Source organism: Glycine soja, chromosome 1 (genome assembly GCF_004193775.1).
Source record: "Glycine soja cultivar W05 chromosome 1, ASM419377v2, whole genome shotgun sequence".
NCBI classification, from domain to species: Eukaryota; Viridiplantae; Streptophyta; class Magnoliopsida; order Fabales; family Fabaceae; genus Glycine; species Glycine soja.
This window is the reverse complement of record NC_041002.1, coordinates 50,154,388-50,176,201: the sequence shown is the minus strand read 5'-3', so window position 1 is coordinate 50,176,201 and position 21,814 is coordinate 50,154,388. Positions and strand designations below refer to the sequence as shown.

Here is a 21,814-nt window from a genome sequence, read left to right as displayed (position 1 = left end):
AAAAAAAAAAGGCTCATAATCTTCCTAATCTGCAAGTTAATGAACCGGTTCACGGACCTGAATCCATCCGTATATTCACCCTTAGTGTTCATCTAATAAGTCCTAAAATAAGAAAAAAAGTGTAATTTGCTTTAAAAAAAACATATGTGAATCCTATGTTTTGTAAAGGCACGTGATGGGGTTAACTAGTTTAAAAGTCACGTGAGCCAAATTTGTCCAAGACCCACAAGCCCAAACATCAGTCATCTCCTTCACAGGAACCCTAAATCTGAAACTACCTGGAGTCCGTTCTGCCACGGCTGAGAAAATAGCGACGCGGAAACACGCTCGTCTTCACGATCCTGCGATCCAGCGCGACGTGTCCAGCGATTCCTCTCTCTAACGAGTCTACGGAGGGCGAAGAATCGCGAGGCTAGCCGCCGGTGAAGAGTCGCCCGATTCAAGCCCGATTCATCCCCGATGCAGAGATTCAACCACGATTCAGGAACAAAAACGAGACAACCTCCGATTCGTATCGGTAGCAGCTGGAATCTTATCGAATCGTGAGATAAGTATCGTGAATCGTACGATACTAACTACCATGCTTGTAACTATTGGTACCATGGTGTAAACCTAAAGCATTGGAAGAACTGAAAAATTGCCTTATAAAGACTGTGGGGGTAAGCTCCTGTGAAGTGACATTATCTCTAAGATAAAATTCTCAACTCAGAAAGTAAGAGTGCATCCTCTCTGTTCTCAGTCAAATAGACCCACAGATCTTTTTTTTTTTTCTTTTTGTTTTCTAATCTTAAAAGAGTTTTGATATCTTCACTGTTCTTTATGTTTATTATTGCTTGACTTTTGTTCTTATCCACTTGTGTGCGCTTAGCTTAAAACTATGGCTTTTGACTGTTAATCATAAATATGTTTAATTTTGGATTTTTTTTAATTTTTATTTTATCTTTTGTATGCGTGAGTATTAATTATTTAACTTGTATTTATAATCTTCAAAATAGTGGTTATCCCACTGTGCACCATCCCGCTATAGTGATTATGTGGCCAATGTTGTTAAGTGGTGGCAACATGGCGGATTTTTGCCTAACCGGCATAGGCGATTTATGAAGGGAGGCCGGCTATGGTGGCGCCCTAGGCTGCAATGGCATGTTTATATGATGGAATTTTGGCCTTCCGCAGTTGATAACACGGTTTGGGGGCTGGCCGTTCCTCGTGGCTGTTTGGAATTGATAACTATGGGTGCAAGTATAAGAAAAATGTTGTTGTTTTTTTCCAGGATGGTCATATTCTCAATAAGTAATGCCAGATATACTTATGTGCATGATCAGAAATATCCCTCTGAAGATGTTGACATACACCATGTCGTATCAAGGAGGAGTAATGCTAAATATCTTTTTGTGTACGCCTCAGCACTTCTTGTATTAGCATGTGCCTTGTATCTATATGTTCTTAAGGTATGTCTTCCAACTTTTTTGTTTTCCAATGACTCAAGGACTTTGAAGATTGTGGCTTTTACCTTTTCTTCTTTCTATTTTACTTGATTATATTTCTTCTATTAACAGGAAAAAGCAATCAGTCTAGTGTATTACAGCTTGCTTTTTGACATATTTCTTGTCAATTTGTTACTTGGGAAGCCTGTTAAGAAAGGTGAGGACCTGCCTAGCAGGGTTTGGTGTTCTGAAATATTAACTGTTGCTTTCATTGTAGCCAGGAACAGGAAATATATTCATTTAATGCATGTTTTAATTTTAAAACCTCATTTTGTCATTTTCATAATGTTTGTGATTTTGCTTGCAGAGTCTGTTGTGATTATGCCAGCTTTTGGAGTACAGCTTGAGACTCATTATGTGAGGTAATGCTTTTTGCTGATTGATTATTCAGTCAACATTCAACATTTGTTAAGAGCTCATGTAAAGCCTAACGTCGGTAGGAATATACATTTTGATTTGTAAAGCATTGCGTGCTCCGTAATTATTGTCTTCGAAGAAAAGATTGGGACATTGGAACGCATGTGCTAGTTTAGGGCTCTTTTGGCTGTTCATACTTGAGAAACAAATTATTATGTACTCTCTTTGCTTGTTTCATACCTGTCATTGATATTTGAACTACATAAATGGGTGTTCGTGATGAAAATACCTTACTTCAAAGTCTTGTTTTTGGCTGCCAGGTTATATCTAACTTGTTTTCAGCTCATTTAACTACACACTTGCTTGTCCTTCGTAGTGACCCTTGTAGTGTATTTGAGATACTATTAAATTCTTATTTTGTCTCTGTATACTTTGGTGCAGTGGAAAAGTCATCCGATACTTTGTTCCCATTGACAAGATTCTGAAACCTGTTCTAATAGAATGTGTGACTCCAGTGACTTGTTATTGGACTCTATCATTGATTATTCGTGGGGAATCAGAAATGGTGTTAGTTTTCAAGGTAAAGTTACTCTAAATCTAATTAGTTTTCAGTTTCCCATCTTTTCACTATTAAAGATGGAAACACTGTTGCTTGATTTCTGAAAGCTAAAGTGTGAGAAGAATTAATAGCCTAAGGCATTTTTTTAACTGGGGATATCATTCTGACTGGTTGTTTGAAGTTTTTTAGTCACTAAAGAAGAATCTCTAAATCTGTTTTGCTAGAACTTACGCCCTCCGGTGAAAATGTTGGCCTATGTCTGGAAGGCCCTGTGTGCTGCAACTGATAGTAAAGAAGAGACCTGTACTCATGCAGAATGAATAATTGACAGTTATGGCTTATGTACTGGTGTCTGGTGTACCCCCATCATTGAACGCCAATCCTGTGTGAGAGAAGGATTGGATTCAACATACATTTGGAAAGTGAAATTTTTGCTAAACCACACTCTTCTCGAGTTGATAGTTTGGGATTGTGCGTTGATTATCAGCACGACAAGGCATTAAATTTAGAGGCCAATTGGCTCTACCTTTTTGAACTGCATAATAGGTAGCTAATGTGAAAGTAGGGGAAAATTTTGTATCATGACACAGGACTGATAGAACTAGTATGTTTCCGTGAGTCTTTTGTAACTAAAATAGAGCACAGCTTCATAATTTTTTGCTCCCTCAATGCTGCTGTACACTCAATTACAAAAGAATGATTTTGCAGTGAAACATGCATTCTGTCAAACTAATTTCACCACTGGTAATAGTAACAACCACTTTCTTTCAAAGATTCAAAATCCTCTAGCAGAATTTTAACTCTGTGCTGCACGTTCAACGTGTACTTTATGTCTATGTAATCCATGCCACTCATCACTTGAGCAATCATTGATTAGTCGAAGCTTGGCTATCTGATTATTCAGTTCCTCCAAGTTGACTAGAGGAATAGTTGGTCGCCCAAGATTCAATATAGTAGATTTGGAGCAAAAAAAAAAAAGGGTATTTCTGATCAATTAATCTATAATTTAATCAAAATATCAATTATAAACTAGTTTTTGTGCCAATTTAACAATGGAGTAAAACAATTTGTTTTTGTTGGGTTTCTTGGTTTTCATGTAAAGTTTTTACCTCATGATGACGTATAAAAAGTCTCCACAACAAACAATTTAAGTCTCCTTCACAAGATGTCGATGATCATATTTTATGACATAATAGCTTTCAGTGAAGAAAAACATCATACGTTAGCAAAATAAAATGAAAAAAATGTCAAATACGTTTTTAGGCCATGGAAATATCCTTCAACTGTTGAAGTTCAGTGGCTTTTGGTAGCTGTGTGGAGCCGAGGATGTTTTAATCTGGCTGTGAAATCAACATTTTTTTTTTTTTACTTTAGGGTTTATATTATTAGACAATGATGGTCTCACATTATGTGAGCTGCGAACAATTTTAGCCTACAGAGAAAAGGTTTGATAAGTGCTCTTATCTGTTTTCTTTTTAAAATCTTTTGGGATCAAGGGATGCATTAAGTCTTTTTTTTAAAAAAAAAAAATTGGTTTTTGTCTTGTTCTTATCTATGTACAATGTTTTTGTCTTGGCTCAATTGAAATAATATCCCTTTTAGCTAATTTCTCCTTGTTTTTATATTGCATTTAACGTGAAAATTTCTCCTTTTCTCTCTATGCTCTAAAGTCTATACCTAGGGTTGTTGATGGAAGCATGGAGCTGTTGGAGTTTATACTATATGTTTGTCTAAGGAATCATATTTGTTGTTACCGGCATAATTTTGGTTAATTTTAATTTATAAAAAAGTTTTTTTTTTCATTTTTTTTCTACAAGTGTTTATTTAGAAGTTTATCTAAATGGGAACTTAGAGTATGTTTGGATTGTCGTTTGAGGCAACTGGAACGGACCTTCTGCATTCCGAGTGAGAGCATAGAAGCAACACTACTGTGTCATTGGGTATATGTACAGAAAACACTGGTTTACGAACACTTAGTCTATCAAGTTTGGGACGGGCGTCCACTATCAGCACTACAAGGTAGGGGTGGGTATGGTCGGTTCAGATCATATTCATTGCATATTTTGGCTCAGATTTTTCCTAGGCCAGAGTTTAACCTGAACCGAACCAATCAATCGGATTATCATTGGAACTGAGGCTGTTTGAAGTATATCTATCGTTCTGGATTTCACAAATGTTAAGATCAATTAAATAAATTGATTTTTATAGTTTTACGTATACTCTGCATTTATCGGGAAGGAAAAAAAAAACTCGACTAATCGACTTTTTCTCTTTGCGTTCAAATTCAATCTATTATTATTGTAAAACTTTATCAAATTCAAACAGAAACATAAGACTCACTGGAAATGGTGCTATCCAATATTTTTCATATAAGCACAGTAGCACAAACTAATTGTATTCTGTACACCGAGTTACAAAAGAATGATTGTGCAGTGAAGTATGAATTCTGTCAAACTAATCTCCACACTGTTAATAGTAACAACCAACTTCGTCCAAAGACTCAAATTCCTCTAGCAAAATTTAAACGCTGTGCTGCACGTTCAATGCACACTTTATGTCTATGTAATCCATGCCACTCATCACTTGAACGCTCGTTCATCAGTCGAAGCTTGGCTATCTGATTATGCAGTGCCTCCAAGTTGACTAGAGGAACAGTTGTTGGTCGCCCATGAGCACACTGCACAGAAAATTCCCATTTTGTCAAAAATGCTGCCTTTCCTCTCAATAGATTCACAAACATGAAAACGTATATCTTACTTGGAAACAAAGTGATGTATGTTTTAGCTCTTCAACTATAAGGGAACATTCTGATGGTAGCAATGAATCCCCAAACATAATTGCACCTTCAATAAAAGAGCATTATGATTAAATTAAAGGAATACTACCAAACATAATTGCACCTTCAATAAAAGAGCATTATGATTAAATTAAAGGAATACTACCGATGACTGCAATATGCCCTCCCAAAATAAGGAAATCTGACAGGATCGGGCTGCCAACAGATGGGGGTTTCATGCATAGTATTGAGGTAAAACAAAGGTAATATCATATGTTTCTGAAAATAGGGAGACATTTCCCACGAATAATTCAAGTCCGTGGGATTGCTATCAATACTGCACTGCACACAATTATGTACAGAGCCCACTTTACTTTATTTAAGACATGACCCTTGTTGGGGTTAATACAATTAGGCACATACCTCTGCATGCTTTCAAATTTAGCACTCGTAAGACAGAGGGTGGCATTGTTGATGATCCATCAGTGTCAGCAAGCTGGAAGGTAATGATAAATTGGAAGTTAGAATGACAAAAAACGTCCAATTTCTAAAGGGAGATAACTTAGAAATAGAAAGGGATCTTATCATGATGTTTATAACCTGCTGAAGAAATTCTAAAAGATCAACATCATTTAATTTGACCCCTAAAATACACGGTACCTACAAGTAGTTGTAATTAAAATCAGTAATATGGAACATGCAAGGCATATGTCATGGATATAAAATTAAGTTGACAAAAATAAATCCAGACATTAAAAAAAAATGTTTTCAGCTACTGAAAAGAAAATAAATGTTTTCAGCTACTGAAAAAAAAGTGTTGACCGCAATAAGTGTGACGGCCATTTGTGGTCTGTTGAGGATATCCAAACTCCTGCAAAGGCAAACAAAATTATAAATTAAAAGAATTCAGAATAACAAATTGAAAGAGTTTTGACATAGCAAATTATTCTATTATTTAATTTGAGACCAAATATATAGTTTAATTGGCAGGTAGAAATCTTAAGTCATCTGAGATGCATGCCATGAACAAATAAATAACAGACATCACATAACTATGTAATGCTTAACATAAATTATCTTCTGACAACCTTGGTCAAGGTAAAATTATGCAAGCTCTGCAGGGAAGCCAGAGAGGTATACCTTCTAAAGGATTCAGAATTTTGAGCATGAATGTTGCAGATCCAGCCCCAATCTTTAATCTGTTCACTATAACTATGAAGTAGCTGATAACCAATCTCTGGCAATACCTGTATCACCATTATCATGCATCTTACAAGCAGTATAATAATTTTAAGACTCAGAAAACATGTCATAATCGACATTCACATTAAATTCTCTGATTCATAGATGCATACCAGTTCCTGTTCAGCATCTAGATAGGTTATTGCTTTTTCTTCTCCTGACAATACCTAAGTATTTGAATAGTTTCATAATTAATACTGGAAAATATTTCTCACATAATCAATATGAAGTTTACCTTTTGACGCAATTCTTCCAGTCTGATTCTTTCATCTGCAGCATGCTGTAAAAAGAGTACTACTGTCATTTGTTAACCAACTTTCCAGCAGAGCGTTTATCATATCTGTTAGCAGTTAGCAGGCATTTCTGGAGCTTTATTTATTTATTATTTACTGTAATGCAATTGAAAGGGGCAGAGAAATGGATATGTATGGAAGAGGTAAAGGATGTGTGAGGACTGAGGAGAGATGCTGTTTGAAAGGATAGTGAAATGAAGGGTTTTAATAAATCGTTGTGGTTTACGAGCTTTGAGCCAGAGCCACGCAAGGGAGTTGACTAGTGATAGACTGGTCTGACATAAAGGCTAACCAAAAGGGGACTTAGTGGCATGGATTACTTGAATCAATTTATATGCAAATATCTGTTATGCTTTGTAGTTTATGCAAAATTTATGTCATACATAATTGTCATTCTTAAGGGTATAAGGTCCTCCAATCTTTGGGCTTAAAAATGATGAAATTGTCTATAATGGTATCCCCCTACCCTACCTCAAGTTGGGTCTTCTTCATGGCTCACCAAACCATCACCCTTCTTTACACCCCCAGGGCAAAATGCAGATAATAAACCAAACATGCAGGATGTGTTGCAAATAAAATACAGAAACACTGATTTTTTCCATGTGTAAAGATGCAATTCCACGCATCTAGGGCAATATAATTAAAGTGTTCCGGAGTAAAAGTATATATGCAAGCAGATTGATAGGCAGTCAAACATTAAGACACAAGGAATTGTATGATTTCTAAGAGTTTCTGGTCATTGACATTTCCATTCAGAAACTATCGTTATTCTCAGTTTAGTATTGTTCAATAACAGCCTCAGTGCACCTAAAAAAGAAATTCAACCATACTGCTATAACGTGCAATAGACAGACCTGATCAATAACAGCAAGGGTTCTGCCAGCCACAACTGGAATGAATTTTTTGTCCACTTGATGCAGAACTTTAGCATCCTCTAGGCATTTCTTACTGATAGTTTCAGGAATCAATGAGTCTCCAGCAAGATGCAAGAATCCAGAAGAAATGTCAAGTATATTGTTTTGACTTTGAATGTTAGCCAGTTTATCATTCTTCTGTTCAAAGGTCATACTAATTGTCAGATCAAACAGTCATCCTCCTTACTAATGAATGTCTTCTATGTAACATAATAGGCCACTAAATATTGACAACGTAACTGTAATTTTGGGTGAGCAGTTCCTCCATTTAGTCCCATAATCTATGGAATCTTGCACATCCCTTGAGATCAATTCTGAAATACCATAGTATAGGTTTAATAGAAAATTAACAGTTGAATGATAAGATGAATCTTTTAAAAATATTCAACAATTGATCATATAAACATGAAATAAATTGCATTCATAACCCAAAATAGAATAACGGTTAACTTTTTCAATGTACAAGATGGTGTAAATTACAAAACTTCCATATTTGTTGGTCTTTGTTTTTGGCAGAAAATGCTATACAATAAAGAAACACCCAGCTTTACATAGCATAAAGAAATTAATTGTAAAGAAACTTATTATTTTAGAAATAAATTAGTAGCTCAAAATTATCTGTAAAGATAAGCCAGCTACTAAGCAATAGATTTTCCCCTCACTCCGAATTCAAGGCTGGGCAATTTGAACATGTCTCTTGAGCAGCAACTAATGTATTTTAAATGAGCTCATCTTGTCAGACCAAACTCAGTTTTACCCACACATTGAACTTACCCCCAAATGGAGCACTCTTTTGAATGTTGAAACTTTCAAATTCATCAATATCTGCAATGTCATTATCCTGCATATCTCCCAGAACCTCTGTAGTTTGTTTCACATTAATTCTACGATCAGGGCAAAACCACAAGGGTCAGTAAGAATTTATTGCCAACATTTAAGCTGCTCTTATGGGTCAATAAGATTATCCTACTTGAATTCTTGCAATAAGAAATCTTCAGTGCTCTGGTGAAGAGCAACAGGAGACTGTTGCGGATATTTAAAATTACTAGCTTCTGCAGATTCAAAAGCATCAGTTCAATTTGTGCTATTTGGAAATGCTACTACATAACAAAAAGGGAGCAAAGGAGAAAAAACAATGGAAGAAAATGAAAAACCTTGATGATTGAAAGCAGGGTTGGACACTCGGCCAATCTGTCTTTTGGCTATCATTTCTGAAGGATGATTTAAAGAGAAAAACCTCCTTTTGCTTCTATGAAAAGGAGGAGCGGAAAAGCTTCTTCTAGATCTTTCAAGATTCTCCTCCAAAGTTGAATTTCTAAATCGATCCCTTTTGCCTTTGTTCTTGTTAGGTCTCTTGCAGCTTTTAATACATGACTTGGACAACAGCCAGTCAGGCTCCTCGTTTAAAATATCTGACCTTTTTGAAGAATGTATATCACCGAAATCAGGCCTGTCAACTAGTCTGTTGAATATTTCACCACAATCACCCGCAACATCAAAATTAAATCCAATATTTGCAAAACTTGATGCACAGCAATGTTGGTTGGCATTCCTTGACATATTGTAGCTGAATCTGCAATCAGCCTCTCTATCATCAAAATGTTTTGTATGATGGATCCTTTTATAGTATCTAGATATTTCTCCAAGCTCATCCTCAATATCAGTTGTATGACAAACACCCAATGCAGATGCTTGAGATGAGGGGTTTTGGTGGACAGGATGCCATTCAAAATTTAACAACTGATCATCTGACCCAGAGCTTCCTATTTGTAATGCTGAATAGCACGAATCTGGAGGGAGACAATTTTCTTCAGACAACGGTCTAACAAGGAAATCAGAATCTTTAGTAATCTTTAATTTTTTTGTGACTTCTGGACAACGATGGACATATAAATCCTTACCACTTCTATAATCCTCCTCTGTATTCTGTTTGCTCCAAAAGCCATCAGTTTGGAGTTCATGTTCATCATTTACGAACAAAGCCTTCTCATGCAGGATACTTCCTAGCATAGAGCATCTCTTTAGAAAAGGTTGTTGCAAATCCCCATTAATCTTTACATCATAACCATACCCACTGCAGCTATTATAAAGTAAATCATCTTCAAATGATTCATTGATCACATCAGCTTCTACTTTATGGAATCTTCTTCCATGTGAAGAACTCGGTGCATCAAAAGGTACATCAATGTTGAAACTTTCTACAGCAGGAATTTCACCATCAAAAAAGTTATCACCTTCCAGTAAACTATTGCTATCATGCATCAACAAACTATTATGCTTTCTCATCACAGTGGAGTTGCACTTGGCATAAGAACCATCCAATAAGTTGCCAGAATAACCAGTCTGAAGAAGAAAGTCTCCCTTACTTTGTTGCACTTTGAACATTGTGGCTCCAAAGTAATCAACATCTTCCATTTTGGATTGATGATAGTCATCTTCAATTAGATTGTCTGAAGTAGAAAAAAAGAGATCTAGGCAATCCTTACGATTTTGGTTTCTAAACTTTGACATATCTGCATCCAAGATATATGACAACAATCTTCAAATGTTTAAAGAGAAAGCAAACCACTGTAGCCTATAAATCATTTAAGCAATTTTTTTCTGTAAAATAAGGACCTTATTTTTATCTTAAATATATGAGATGAAGAAAGGCAAAACCACATAAGTAAATGGTCAAAATTGATCAGACTAAATTAGTGTAACTGCAAAGAAAACTATTTGATAATAAATTATATAAACTTTACCTGATACTGCTGAAATGATGTTGACATCTGCTTTCTCTTGTTGATCTTCTACCATGTATGTGGCTTCGTTGGAGGGATCTACTGCAAGAATAGATAATAGAAGCATAAAAACCAGTAATTCATAGTACTATATATCAATATGATGCAGTGAAAGGATATACCACAAGCTATGTTTTCCTCCCAGAATTGTTTGATGGCCTTCTCAATGAAGTTTAGTATAGGAGTCCAATCCTTAAAATGTGAGGGAAAAAAAGATAATCAGATTCATGTAGTGTGCATGGTTATGATAAAATAATTCCTAGCGAAATTCCAATATGGGAAAAAGAATATTCAAAATCTCTGATCATTATTGCTTGTTGGAGTTAATTTACACCACCCAGAGTACATCAAGTATAACATAAAAGCCTGAATCTAGACTAGAACCATACAAAAATCATTTATGGAAACAAGAACACAGTCTCACTTCATTGAAGTACTGAAAAGATAAAATAAGTCATGAAAAAGGAAGCCAAGTAAAGCTATACCTTGAATTTAACATGAGTTTTTGATGGCTCAAAGGCCAAATCATACAAAGATCGGGGGCAACTCAAATTCAAGAGATAAGCTGGACATGGTTGACACCTGGTTCTCTTCTTGCTTCGGAATTCTTTATCAGTATTCCATGAGTTCAGATGCTCAAGCCTATTAGCCAGTTGACTCACAAGCTTGTGAACTGGGCCCTTGCAAACAAATTGTGAGTTGACATCTAACCATGTTAAGGCCAACAGTACACATGCATAAGGTATTTGATTCTTTTCAAACATAAACATGTCCATTGTCCACTCTACCCATAATACACTATTTAAAGTAGTATAGTCACACGGATACAGACATACTGCAAGGCCTGCAAAAATGCACCAAAAGTTAGGGGAGGGAACCCAGAAAGAATCTACAAGTAAGGGTAAGATGAGATATATGATTGACTTTTTATATTAGAAATATGAATCACCTTCGTATACACAGTATTGCAAGGACCAGATATATATCCAGAAAGCTTTACAATATCATTCTCAACTTCTAAATTGTGAAGAGAGCTTGCGACCTCTACCCCAAAGCCACTGGTTACAAGTGGCAGAGGAGAAGAAGCAGAATGTGTGCAAAAGAGCTCATCCTCTCTATTTGTAAGGTATAAAAGAGTGTTAATAAACCAAGAAAAAGAAGATGCAACTTGTTTTGAAGTCATGTAATATACCTTTCAATATCAACAACTTTGAAGGAAATATTTGGGCGCACAAGTGCAAGCCGCATTATACAGTTCTTGATTGATTGCAGTACCTTATTGGGACTTCCAATTCAGAGATGGAATTCACCAGTTAATCCAAAAAGTTGAAACATAGCCATAGTTTTCATACAAGGTAACTACGACTTCAGAATACATATGACTTGTATGGTGGGACAAGAGAAAAAGAACCTGGATTGCATGTATTTTCTCCGAACTGGTTGGTTGTAAAATAAATCACGGACAACAACTGACAGAAACAAGGCCTTAATTAGCAATCAAGTCATCATGCTAAAAGAATGAGAAGAAAATTGTCATCATCATGAAAGGAATTTCTATCTGAATAAATGTAACAAATATGGACAGATATTGAAGATTGCTCAGTGAGGAAGAGAAATTATACAAACAAATAATTTAATTGCAAGCAAAAGGAAAGATTTATTTTCAAATGGGGGAAGGAAGACAAATTAAAAATGGTCTAATCTAGCTATCAATCAAGTAAAAGATTGCCCTATAATGGCAATCAATGGTCCCAATTAAACAACTGTTCCATTTACTAGATGAGATTTAACAAATAAAACTGCAATTCATAGCAAAAATTAAGTTGCTCTAGGAATTTAGCATTATAAATAAATGGTAATAGTTAAGGAAGGAATGTTATCAAGAAATATTATGTCCACAAAACTAGCTTTCAAAATTTTCCTTCTGGTTCATCGAAAAAAATGGCAAACAGTAAAATTACCCTAGTAAGAATCAGGAAACTTTCCTGTGAACAGGAATCTTGAGCTATGAAGTACACTCCTCTGGGTTGAGGTGTCGGAATGTAGTACACACTCCCACAGACACCAGTACGAGTGTACACCCATGTTGCAAACTCCTCACCAAGTGTTTGATTAAAAAAAAAAATTATAGGCTCAAACACTTGAGCCCACACTTCCATATGGATAGACACTTCAAGGACATCAGTATTAAAAAATATATATTGAATTTCTTTAAACATTTAAAAAAGTCAACTTAAAATATATTGTAAAATATTTAAAATAATACCTATCAGTATTTTTTTGTAAGGTCATTAATATCAGAAAAAAAAATATAATTATCAAGTTATTTTGAGAAGATGAATATACCTTGAAAGATATAATTCATCTTCTCGTTTAGGGATTCTTGTAAAGAGACAAAAGTAGGCATTTGCAATATAGCTTATGAAAAGCTTATTTGTGTATATAAAAATAGTTTGACTTCTATAAACTCTTCTTAGCTTATTTCAATAAACTTATTGAAGAATTGATTCATTAAATTATTTACCCAAACTCTTCAGAACTCCCTGTCATAGGAAAAAAGTGAAAAAATGTGTTTGAGAACAATTTATTTCCAAAAAGAAATCTCACTTTTCAAAAGCTCTCTTAGATGACTGAGAAAATAAGTTATTATTTCTTTATTCAAATCTTGAGTTTCTCGTGTGTGTGTGTTTGTGTGTGTGTGCATGTTTGTATATGTAGTGTCCTGGTGTCCCATATTTTGGACAATAACCATGTTGGAATGTCTGTGTCCAGGTTTTATATGGAGTCCATATCGGAATCTATATATACTTCATACATCTTGAGCATAGCTCCCAAGTCATAATTAGTAGCAATACCAACACGTCAAAAACATGTGTTATGAACCAACCAGCTTCAAAATACGTGATAAACAATTGATTATAAAATTTAGCAGCTCAGAATTCAGATGGCAACTATCTTTTGTGAGAGAAAAGAGGAAGAGAAGGAAGATTGAAGAATCCCATAAACCCTAGCTGAATAAAAACCAGATAATCAGTAGAAATGTAGAACTAAAGGAAGAATAACAAATTCAATCCACAAATAAAATTAAGTAAAACTAATATACCTCTACTAATTAACCAAGAAAAGCAGCAGATTTATGGAAATATGAATGCCATCCAAGCATTAGTAAGTGTCATTTTCAGCATACAGGAAAAAAAAAGGAACTTTCAGATTCACCAAAAGTATTACCTGTGGTGCCCACTTCCTTTCTATCATCATCAATACCAAGATATAAACACTTGCACCCCTGCAGAATATAGAAACACAAACCTTGCATCAATAGAAGCAATGATATGATTAATGTCTCCCTGAATAAAGCATAGGAAGTTATCCCCACCTTCAATACTTTTCGATATCCATTGGGCCTTCCATATGTTTTTGTCACAATTTCCAGCAAAGAGACTTCAGATATGGAAGCTAAAGCTTCCCCACGAAAACCGAAGTTCTCACTCGTGGCATTCAGGTCAATCAAATTAAGAAATTTTGATGTTGCTGCTTGTTCAATATACATACATAATAACATTATCAAAGGCAGCAAGGAAACTCAAATTCATGGAAGAACTAATTAAAAAAAGAAAAAGAAAAGAGGATCCCTTCTTTTCTTACATTTTATGCAATATAGGCTAATAAAAAGCCACTCATTACGCTTCTTGGATGTTGAGTTTGAAACATTGCAACAGACTGCAATGGTCTAATCACTTTAGTTACCTTTATTAACTAATTTTCAGAAGCAAGGAATGACAAACTCCTTTTATTACAATTTTCCTAACACTGACCCCAAGGACAGCTGCATTTACGAACTAAAGGTATTGTAACTAAGAAATTTAACAACCTATAATCACCTCCATAAAAGAAATTTGAGCGCACAACAGGCATGGTCACTCAGTCATCTGGCTTACTACATAAAGAGAATTTTATCGCATAACTAAGGACTGTTACAAGGTAGGAAAATCTTAAAACAATTAAAAAATATATATTTTAGGCCCTCTAATCATGACATATCGTTCGTTTCTTTTAATGAACATAGCTTCACACTAAAAGACCAGCAAAAAATGGAGCATGCAGGCAAAACAAATGCACCAACTAGTAACAAGTTCACAAGGTAGAAAAAGAAAGAAACAACAACAATAAATAACACACCATATCTTTCTCCCACCAACTCCAGCTCGTCTCGAGGGATTCCACTTCCTACAAACACATTGATCAAAATCATAAAGAGCGACCAAAACCTAAATGTGCCGTGTAGCTCCAAATTTTGAGCACGAAAAGATAAACAGACATTCATTCTATAAATAAAACAAATAAAATTTTACCGTCATCAACAACTTTCAAATAGCAGCTCCTAGTACTAACAAACACTGATACCTGAACAAAAACAATAGACAGCTCAATCGGTATAACCCGAATTCTCAAAAAAGCTAATGCAGTTTACACTTCTCTGTCTCGACAGAGTGATACCTTACCTTTGTGGCACGAGCATCGAGGCTATTGAAAACAAGTTCCTCGACGACACGCGTGAAGTCGAAGAGGAAAATGCCAGAACGCAGTGAGCTACGCACAGCCTCCGGCAAAGGCTTTATGCTGGCCATTAAGTCCCCGCCGCTGCGATTACGATGAACATGCCCGACAGGTTCTTCGCCTCACCGGCTCCTAGGGTTTCTGATCGAACGGTGTCGTTTGATCGGAGAAAACCTCGCGTGTATTCTAACTCACCGTCTTGCTATTTTCGAATTCTGCACAGAAATGGCGGTTTCTGCGTGCGAAACTGAAACGACCGAGGAAAGTGTGCCGTTTATATACGCAGAGGGTATGATAATCTCACCCGCGGAAGATTTTGCCTAAGACACTTCAACTTCAATACTGGATGAGTTGGCATGTATGTAATCACAATGAGGATTGAGATTCTCTCCAGTGAGGCAGTGACATATTTATTCACTGGATGAGATCTTAATCATAAAAATTATTTAATTTATTTTCTTAAAAATACTATAAAATTAATATTTAAAAATAATACACTTATTTTAAAATTCGATAGAAAGAATAGAATATCTCTTCAATGGCTAAAGAGTTCTTTACATCATTGTAATCCTAGTTAGTGCAAGTTGTGATTATTATTTATTGGTCCCTATTTTGATTTTTACATAAATAAAAATGTTTAGTAAGTAATAAAAATATCATTTTAATCCGCTCCTAATTCTTAGAGAAAGGAGATATCATAGTTGTTTCCTTCATATTCTAAATCAGAGAGAGTTGAAAACAAAAATTAGCTATATATCTATATAAATATACTCACCTTCACTTCCGTCTTTAAATATAATATTTATGTTGTCATTAAGTTTATTTATTTATTTCATTTTTATTTAAAATACTATTGGAAACTTTTTTATCTTTAGTTTATTTTAGAATAATATTTTGTTTATTTTTTATGATGTTACCTTTGGGCAATGTTAATATGCATTTTCAGATGCTACTTCGCTAAAGTCCTCCTATGTAGTCAATAAGATATAAAATGGATTAATATGAAATAAATTAGAATAGAACAGATCCTAAAATTTAAAAAACATTTTAATTTCATAAATAATAAAATAAAACATATTAATAAAATAGAGCATGAATGAATCACATTCTGATGTTGATACCTTGCTAATTACTACTAGATTGCTGTGGAGAGATAAAGTGTTACAGTAAACATTACTGTTGAGTTTGTACAAAAAAAGAAAATATTACTGTTGAGTGGTGTTGACAGCAATATCTCAGATATGTAATTATGTTTCTTTTGAATTCGAATGATCACATCATGATATCATCGTAAATCTGGTCAAACTGAGTACCAAAACAACAGCAGTTAAAACAAATGATACATAATTAATACAGTAGTAAATATTATGAAATACATTTTGTTAATAACTACAGCTTGTAATAACAGTAACAAATTTTAGTGTCCAATTTATAAAAGTAAATTCAGAATAACTTACATAAAACAAATAAATTATCTTCTAATAAATCTGACAGTAAATAGTAGCAGAAATCTGGACAGTATTATGGTGTTTTGGAATATGTAAGAAGTAAGGTTGAAAAAATTAATACGACAGTTGTTGAAAAATGGAGGCAATGACACAACACAAGAACGTTACAATGGCCGATCTGACCTAGTTTGACAGAAATTAGAAGGAAAAAGAAAAAGAAAAAAAGAAAAAACGGAGCAGTGAGTGATTGGCGTATGTTCACTTGCGTGCGTGTTTGCGGAAACAGAAGTGAACTAATCCAAATTCCTTTCACTTTCTGACATCCTCGTAAAACATAAAATAAAATAATAAAAAATACAAAACTAAAAATAGAAATAAATTAGAAAAAAAAAAAGAGAGAGAGAGAAAAATTCTTGGTTTTATTTTTCTTCACGCACGCCCTGGATTTTCTTCCCCTACACCTTCACCTTCACCACCACCACCACCTATTTTTTCTTTTCTCGAAAACCCTAATTCATACGTCGCCGTTTTGTCTTTCTCTCTCTGAGTTCTCCACAGGATCAGGTACTTGTGGGCCTCCTTCTCTGCCCATGCTTCCAAATTCGATCCTTAATTTCGTTCAATTCTTATCTATTCTCCTTAATTCCGTTGAATCCAGATTCAATTCTTGATTCATTCACTATCTGAATTTAATTCAAAACGTATCGAAATAACAGTGTTTTCGTGAACGAACAAGAAGCTATGCTATGCATGACTTTGCTGCTCTGGATACATAACTCTCTGAATTCAAAATTGCTTTTGTTGTTTGCTGAATTGTGCATCCACGTGCACGCTCTGTTTGGTTTCCCGGAGATTAGTGTTTTCTGTTTTGTTGTTCTGTTTTTCGTTTTCGTAATTGAGATAAATTGAATCGATTGTGCTAGATTTTGATTTTTCTCCTTTTTTCTTCTGGTCAGGAACCGAAGCGTTGAAATGGGGTAATATGATGATGATGGTGATGAATCGAATTTCCATTTCCTGATGTGAGGAACAAAGCACCACCACCACCTTGGCTAGGTTCATGTAGGGTTTGTTGAGAATCTTATAGTTTTTTATTTTCTTTATCAAATTCTTCGCTTGATCAGGAATTGGATTTGTGAGTTAGAACAGGAAATAAGAGAGAGACATTTGATTGTGAATGGATTTGGAATTTAAATTGTGTGAATATTTTTTAATTGTTTGTTGAGAAGCATTGAATTGGATTTTACTTGAGGAGTAGTATATTATGGAGAACGTGTGTGATGTTAATCACTTGGATGCGGATGTTCTTTTGCCCCCTCGGAAGCGTCTTCTTGCTGGGTTGAAAAAACAGAGTTCAGATGGTGATGCTGCTGCATCTCCACCTTTGGTTGTTGCTTCTTGTGTTACTACAGTTTCCGAGGTTGCTTCCCCTTCCTTAACCTCCTATTCCAGTGAGTTTGAAGCCAGGCTTAAGAATTTGTTGGGTTCTCATTCTGATAACCCTAACCTTACCCCTGAGGAGGTTGTGGAGGCTTCGAAAGCTGCAGCAGTGGCTGCATCGAAAGCTGCAAAGGCTGCAAGAGCTGCAGCCGAGGAAAAAGCCGAGACTGCAGCAAAGGCAGTTGCAGCTGCCAAGAGGGCTTTGGATTTGGTTGCCTCTTTCTCTGAAGAGGCAGTGAGCAGCAAGGAGAGGAGCCTGAAGAAGAACAAGCTCAAGAAGCACCTCCCAGTTCATCTCTTGTACAAAAAATACCAACCCATTGAAAATTGTGGGACTGATGAAGAATTGGCCAGGAAGTTACATCGCGCCATGAACAGTTCTCCTAGGATCTCAAAGAATTCTCCCAATTCAGACTCAAAAGGGAGTAAACACAAGAAACCTAAGAACTCTTGGAGTTTTGAAATGACTGAGGTTTCTGATGCCCGAATGGCACTTGGGCAGGATTGCTTATCTTTGAACAATGGGCATGCCGTGGTGGGTAAGGTTGATTCTGAAGGCTCCATTCAAGAAGTGTGCTCGAACAAGGAAGATAAGAAGAGTCAAATGGAGATAACAGATAATGGGGAAGCAGAATCAAGCCAATCAAAGGAGAAAAACACAGAAGATTTGTCTTCTGTAGGTAGGAAGAGAGGAAGGGTGAAGCTAAAGAAGTTGCCCTTAAGCATTTGCACCTCCAAAGATAGGGCACTGCCAAAGGAAGGTGTGAGAGCTAGAAGTGCTCCATTGACTGAGATGAACACTGGTGGCAATCATGCTGTTGGTAACATCCCTTTGTTTCCAATGGAGCCATCCACTGATAGCGTGATCCCAATTGAGGCTACAACAACATGCAAATGCCAGGAGTTGAAGGCACCGGCTTGTATCAAACAAAATAAAGCTGTGCAATCATAATATTCAGATTCAGATTTAATTTGAGATGACTGGGGGCTAGAACTACCATCACAGAAGTTGATAGCTGAGGTAGAAACCATCAAGTTTTTTTTTTTTTTTACATATATGGTCCTTTTTTTTTCTTCATCTTTGGTTTTGTAATGAATTTGAACTGACTAAATGTAAATTTAGATTTTTAGTTGCTTGCATTACTTCTTTCGGTTCAAAAGTTGTGCTTCGGGTTAATTGACGGCAAAGCTTGTGTTTAGATAGGAAGATGCCTTGAATTGAACAGCTTTTCCATTGTGCTGCTTATAAGCTTCGGGTTATTGCATCGTTCTCATTGGTACCTCCGCATCTAAAAAGTTCCATCTTGGATAATATTTTGCTTTGAAGATTTTAGCCACGAAATAAAATAAAATTGACAGAAAATATTTAAATTAAATTTATTTGGTAGATAAAATTTTTTAAAATGTGAGACCTACATTAAAATTTAAAAAATTTCACACAATTTCATCCAATCAAACGTACATGCACACTCAAATTCTACACAATTCTCTTCCTTTTTTCTTTTTTCTATTCTAACCTAACAAATGGGACATGTTGGATATAGGGTTTGGGTTGGAAATGAGGTTCCAACCTTGCTTCCCCAAAAGAGTGAGCTTAAAGCCAAAAATACTCTGAAACCCCATGCCTCCATGATCTTTATCAACAACTAACTTATCGCAGGACATCCAATGTGCTTGGATTCGAAGGGATGTTTAAAAGTAAAAAATGGGTTCATTTTCATTGTTTTACTTTTAGCATTTTTTTGGTACCAATGTTTTGCTTTTTGAGATAGCTATTCCCTGGAGGCAATGAAATTAGTATCGTTAAGATAAACTAGGACTAACATTTGGATTTGCTTTTTTTTTTTTTTTCTGTCAAAAAAAGACTTGAAGTTGATTTAATTTGTTTCGGTAGTCACAAAATCTCACGTTAGTTAATAGTTAAGGTTATGTATTATTTATAAATATTCTTTCCTCTCAACCTACTGAGATGTCTTTTAAAAAATAAAAGTGAGCACGTAAGTGAACAATAATTAAATGTAAAATGGGGTTCATATACAAAGTTTGGCTTGGCTGCCAGGTTATATTTATTGGCAATAGCTACAAGTTTTAACTTTGGAGGATCGATGTTGCTGTAAGAAAATAAAAAAATAAAAAACTTTGGAGGATCAATATTTCCGACTTATATTCAAATTAAGAATGCATTGGACTCGTATTTTGAGTTTGGGGCGGACAATTACGGATGTGAAACTTTGATTTTAGTATTTGAGACTGAGATCGACAGAAAATTACTTTTCATTGGTACATGAGAGAATATTATTTCATTTCATAGTTTCATGTATTTTAAACTCATTTTATGAAAAGTATTTGAAAAATTCAGATATAGCTTCATGGCGATTTTGTCACATGAATGAATAGATAAATGCATTCATTTATTATAAAATGCTGAGGCAATAAAGATGTGGCTTGACACTTCTTTGCAGAGCATTAAATCCATGTATATTAATAAGCATACTAGCAAGTATTTAATAATATTATTAAATGCAAAGAATTAATGATAGCATATTTATTTACATTGTTATAAAAATATCAAAAGAAACATTTAATAATAATATTAAATATATTCTATAAAAAATAATATTAAATATATAAGGTAAAAATATTAAATAAAAAATAATAATGTATGATAAAGTTGAAATTATTTTTTAATATTTTAATTTAATATATATATATATATATATATATATATATATATATATATTCCATCTGTTTGATTTATTTCAAAATAATAATTAAATAGAATATTTGTAATATAAAATATAAACAAGTGTCCCTTATTTATTGACCATAAATTATTACCTACACATAGAAGAGAATAACTTTTGTTTATACTTTCCATCAAACTAATTATGAACATGGGAAAGTCCTAAACACATCAAGACTAGAAATTAGAAACTGTTTGCCACTTTCTTGCAGGCACAAGTAAATTAAGAACTAGCTAGATTCACGTCAAAAGTAAATGGCAATGAGTAATAACAACTTGGTTGCAGTGACTTGGGTAAATAAAACAAGTGTCTAACCATTGCTGAAATTTACTGACGTGGAAAGAGGAGGTGCGTTTCTTACTTCTTCCTTCGAGTCACGCAATCTTTGGACTTTGGTTTTGGATAAGCACGTACAACCATACGAGAAAATAAGACAGTGATATCGGAATTATCCTCCAACAATCAATATATACGTACTTTTTATGTTATAAAAAACTTGACAAATTAACATTTTCCTTTATAAATCATGATGAGGCTTATGATTATGAAGTAGTATTATTTTTACTGTTTGAATGATATTGTTAAAACAACATTTTAAACCTCTATTGTTTTACTACTATAAGTTATTAGTATTCGAAGGTTATGAATTATGAATTGAGTTTTCATGATAGTTGTTAAAAACTTGAAGCTGAGTTTTCGATATGGTTAAACATGTTCTTATTATTTATAATGAGGTCTGTTGTGCCAAAATCAGATTTTACTTCATAAAAGAATAAGTTTCTTGTATAAACAAGAATAAGTAAAATGCAGGAAAAAAAAAAAGATGAATGAAAAAACTGTACTGTACTCGTAGTAGTCACTTTATTCCATCTCTGCAAAATTTTTCTAAGTACAAAATTCTCTTATGATCTAGGTTATACAAGAAGAAGAAATAGAAGCACTATTTCAAGCCTAACTAACCCAACCAACTTAAAACTAATTAATTGTTACATGCTATAACAGAATAACAGAAAAAATACTAAGTTGGTAAAGAGTAAAAGAACTAACTAATGATTGTTAATGAACCAACATACAACAAGGTCCATGGTAAGTACCAAGATGAGAGGTGTAAACATTAAAAATAAAAATAAAGAATAAATTACACTTGGATCCACTATGTGTTTTCTAAATTGCATCTGATACTACTCATTTTTTACATCTTACAAAAAATTTCTTAA

At 34.5% G+C, this 21,814-nt stretch overlaps 3 protein-coding genes across 10 annotated transcripts; 2 read left to right on the top strand and 1 right to left on the bottom strand.

The window, feature by feature from the left end:
* Positions 1-206: 206 nt before the first annotated feature.
* Positions 207-3,172, top strand: LOC114419147. 4 transcript variants are annotated; one of them, XM_028384814.1, is made up of 6 exons: positions 207-659; positions 1,271-1,448; positions 1,557-1,641; positions 1,792-1,846; positions 2,283-2,421; positions 2,625-3,172. In XM_028384814.1, the coding sequence occupies exons 2-6, from the start codon at positions 1,272-1,274 to the stop codon at positions 2,718-2,720; spliced, it is 552 nt and encodes a 183-aa protein (XP_028240615.1). In that variant the 5' UTR covers positions 207-659; position 1,271; the 3' UTR covers positions 2,721-3,172. The 4 variants fall into 4 exon arrangements, with proteins under 4 accessions (XP_028240615.1, XP_028240608.1, XP_028240601.1 ...); XM_028384807.1 differs by having other exon boundaries at positions 207-712; XM_028384800.1 differs by having other exon boundaries at positions 208-659; positions 996-1,448.
* Positions 3,173-4,671: 1,499 nt separating this feature from the next.
* On the bottom strand, positions 4,672-15,313 carry LOC114419131 (DNA mismatch repair protein MLH3). Of its 5 annotated transcripts, XM_028384774.1 has the most exons (26): positions 14,911-15,310; positions 14,761-14,812; positions 14,588-14,635; positions 13,785-13,939; positions 13,637-13,694; positions 11,820-11,877; positions 11,601-11,693; positions 11,358-11,523; positions 11,237-11,252; positions 10,894-11,114; positions 10,531-10,600; positions 10,370-10,450; positions 9,527-10,138; positions 8,780-9,415; positions 8,596-8,677; positions 8,400-8,509; positions 7,866-7,939; positions 7,566-7,763; positions 6,654-6,698; positions 6,532-6,585; positions 6,317-6,423; positions 5,999-6,047; positions 5,777-5,836; positions 5,600-5,672; positions 5,158-5,243; positions 4,672-5,077 (listed from the first exon to the last, which is right to left on the bottom strand). In XM_028384774.1, exons 1-26 carry the CDS (start codon positions 15,034-15,036, stop codon positions 4,901-4,903), a joined length of 3,507 nt encoding a protein of 1,168 aa, XP_028240575.1. In that variant the 5' UTR covers positions 15,037-15,310; the 3' UTR covers positions 4,672-4,900. The 5 variants fall into 5 exon arrangements, with proteins under 5 accessions (XP_028240575.1, XP_028240564.1, XP_028240547.1 ...); XM_028384763.1 differs by having other exon boundaries at positions 8,780-10,138; positions 10,370-10,447; positions 14,911-15,311; XM_028384746.1 differs by having other exon boundaries at positions 8,780-10,138.
* A 1,486-nt stretch (positions 15,314-16,799) lies between these two features.
* LOC114419125 lies at positions 16,800-19,013 on the top strand. The gene is made up of 2 exons (XM_028384735.1): positions 16,800-16,977; positions 17,370-19,013. Exon 2 carries the CDS (start codon positions 17,678-17,680, stop codon positions 18,803-18,805), a length of 1,128 nt encoding a protein of 375 aa, XP_028240536.1. The 5' UTR covers positions 16,800-16,977; positions 17,370-17,677; the 3' UTR covers positions 18,806-19,013.
* Positions 19,014-21,814: the final 2,801 nt, after the last annotated feature.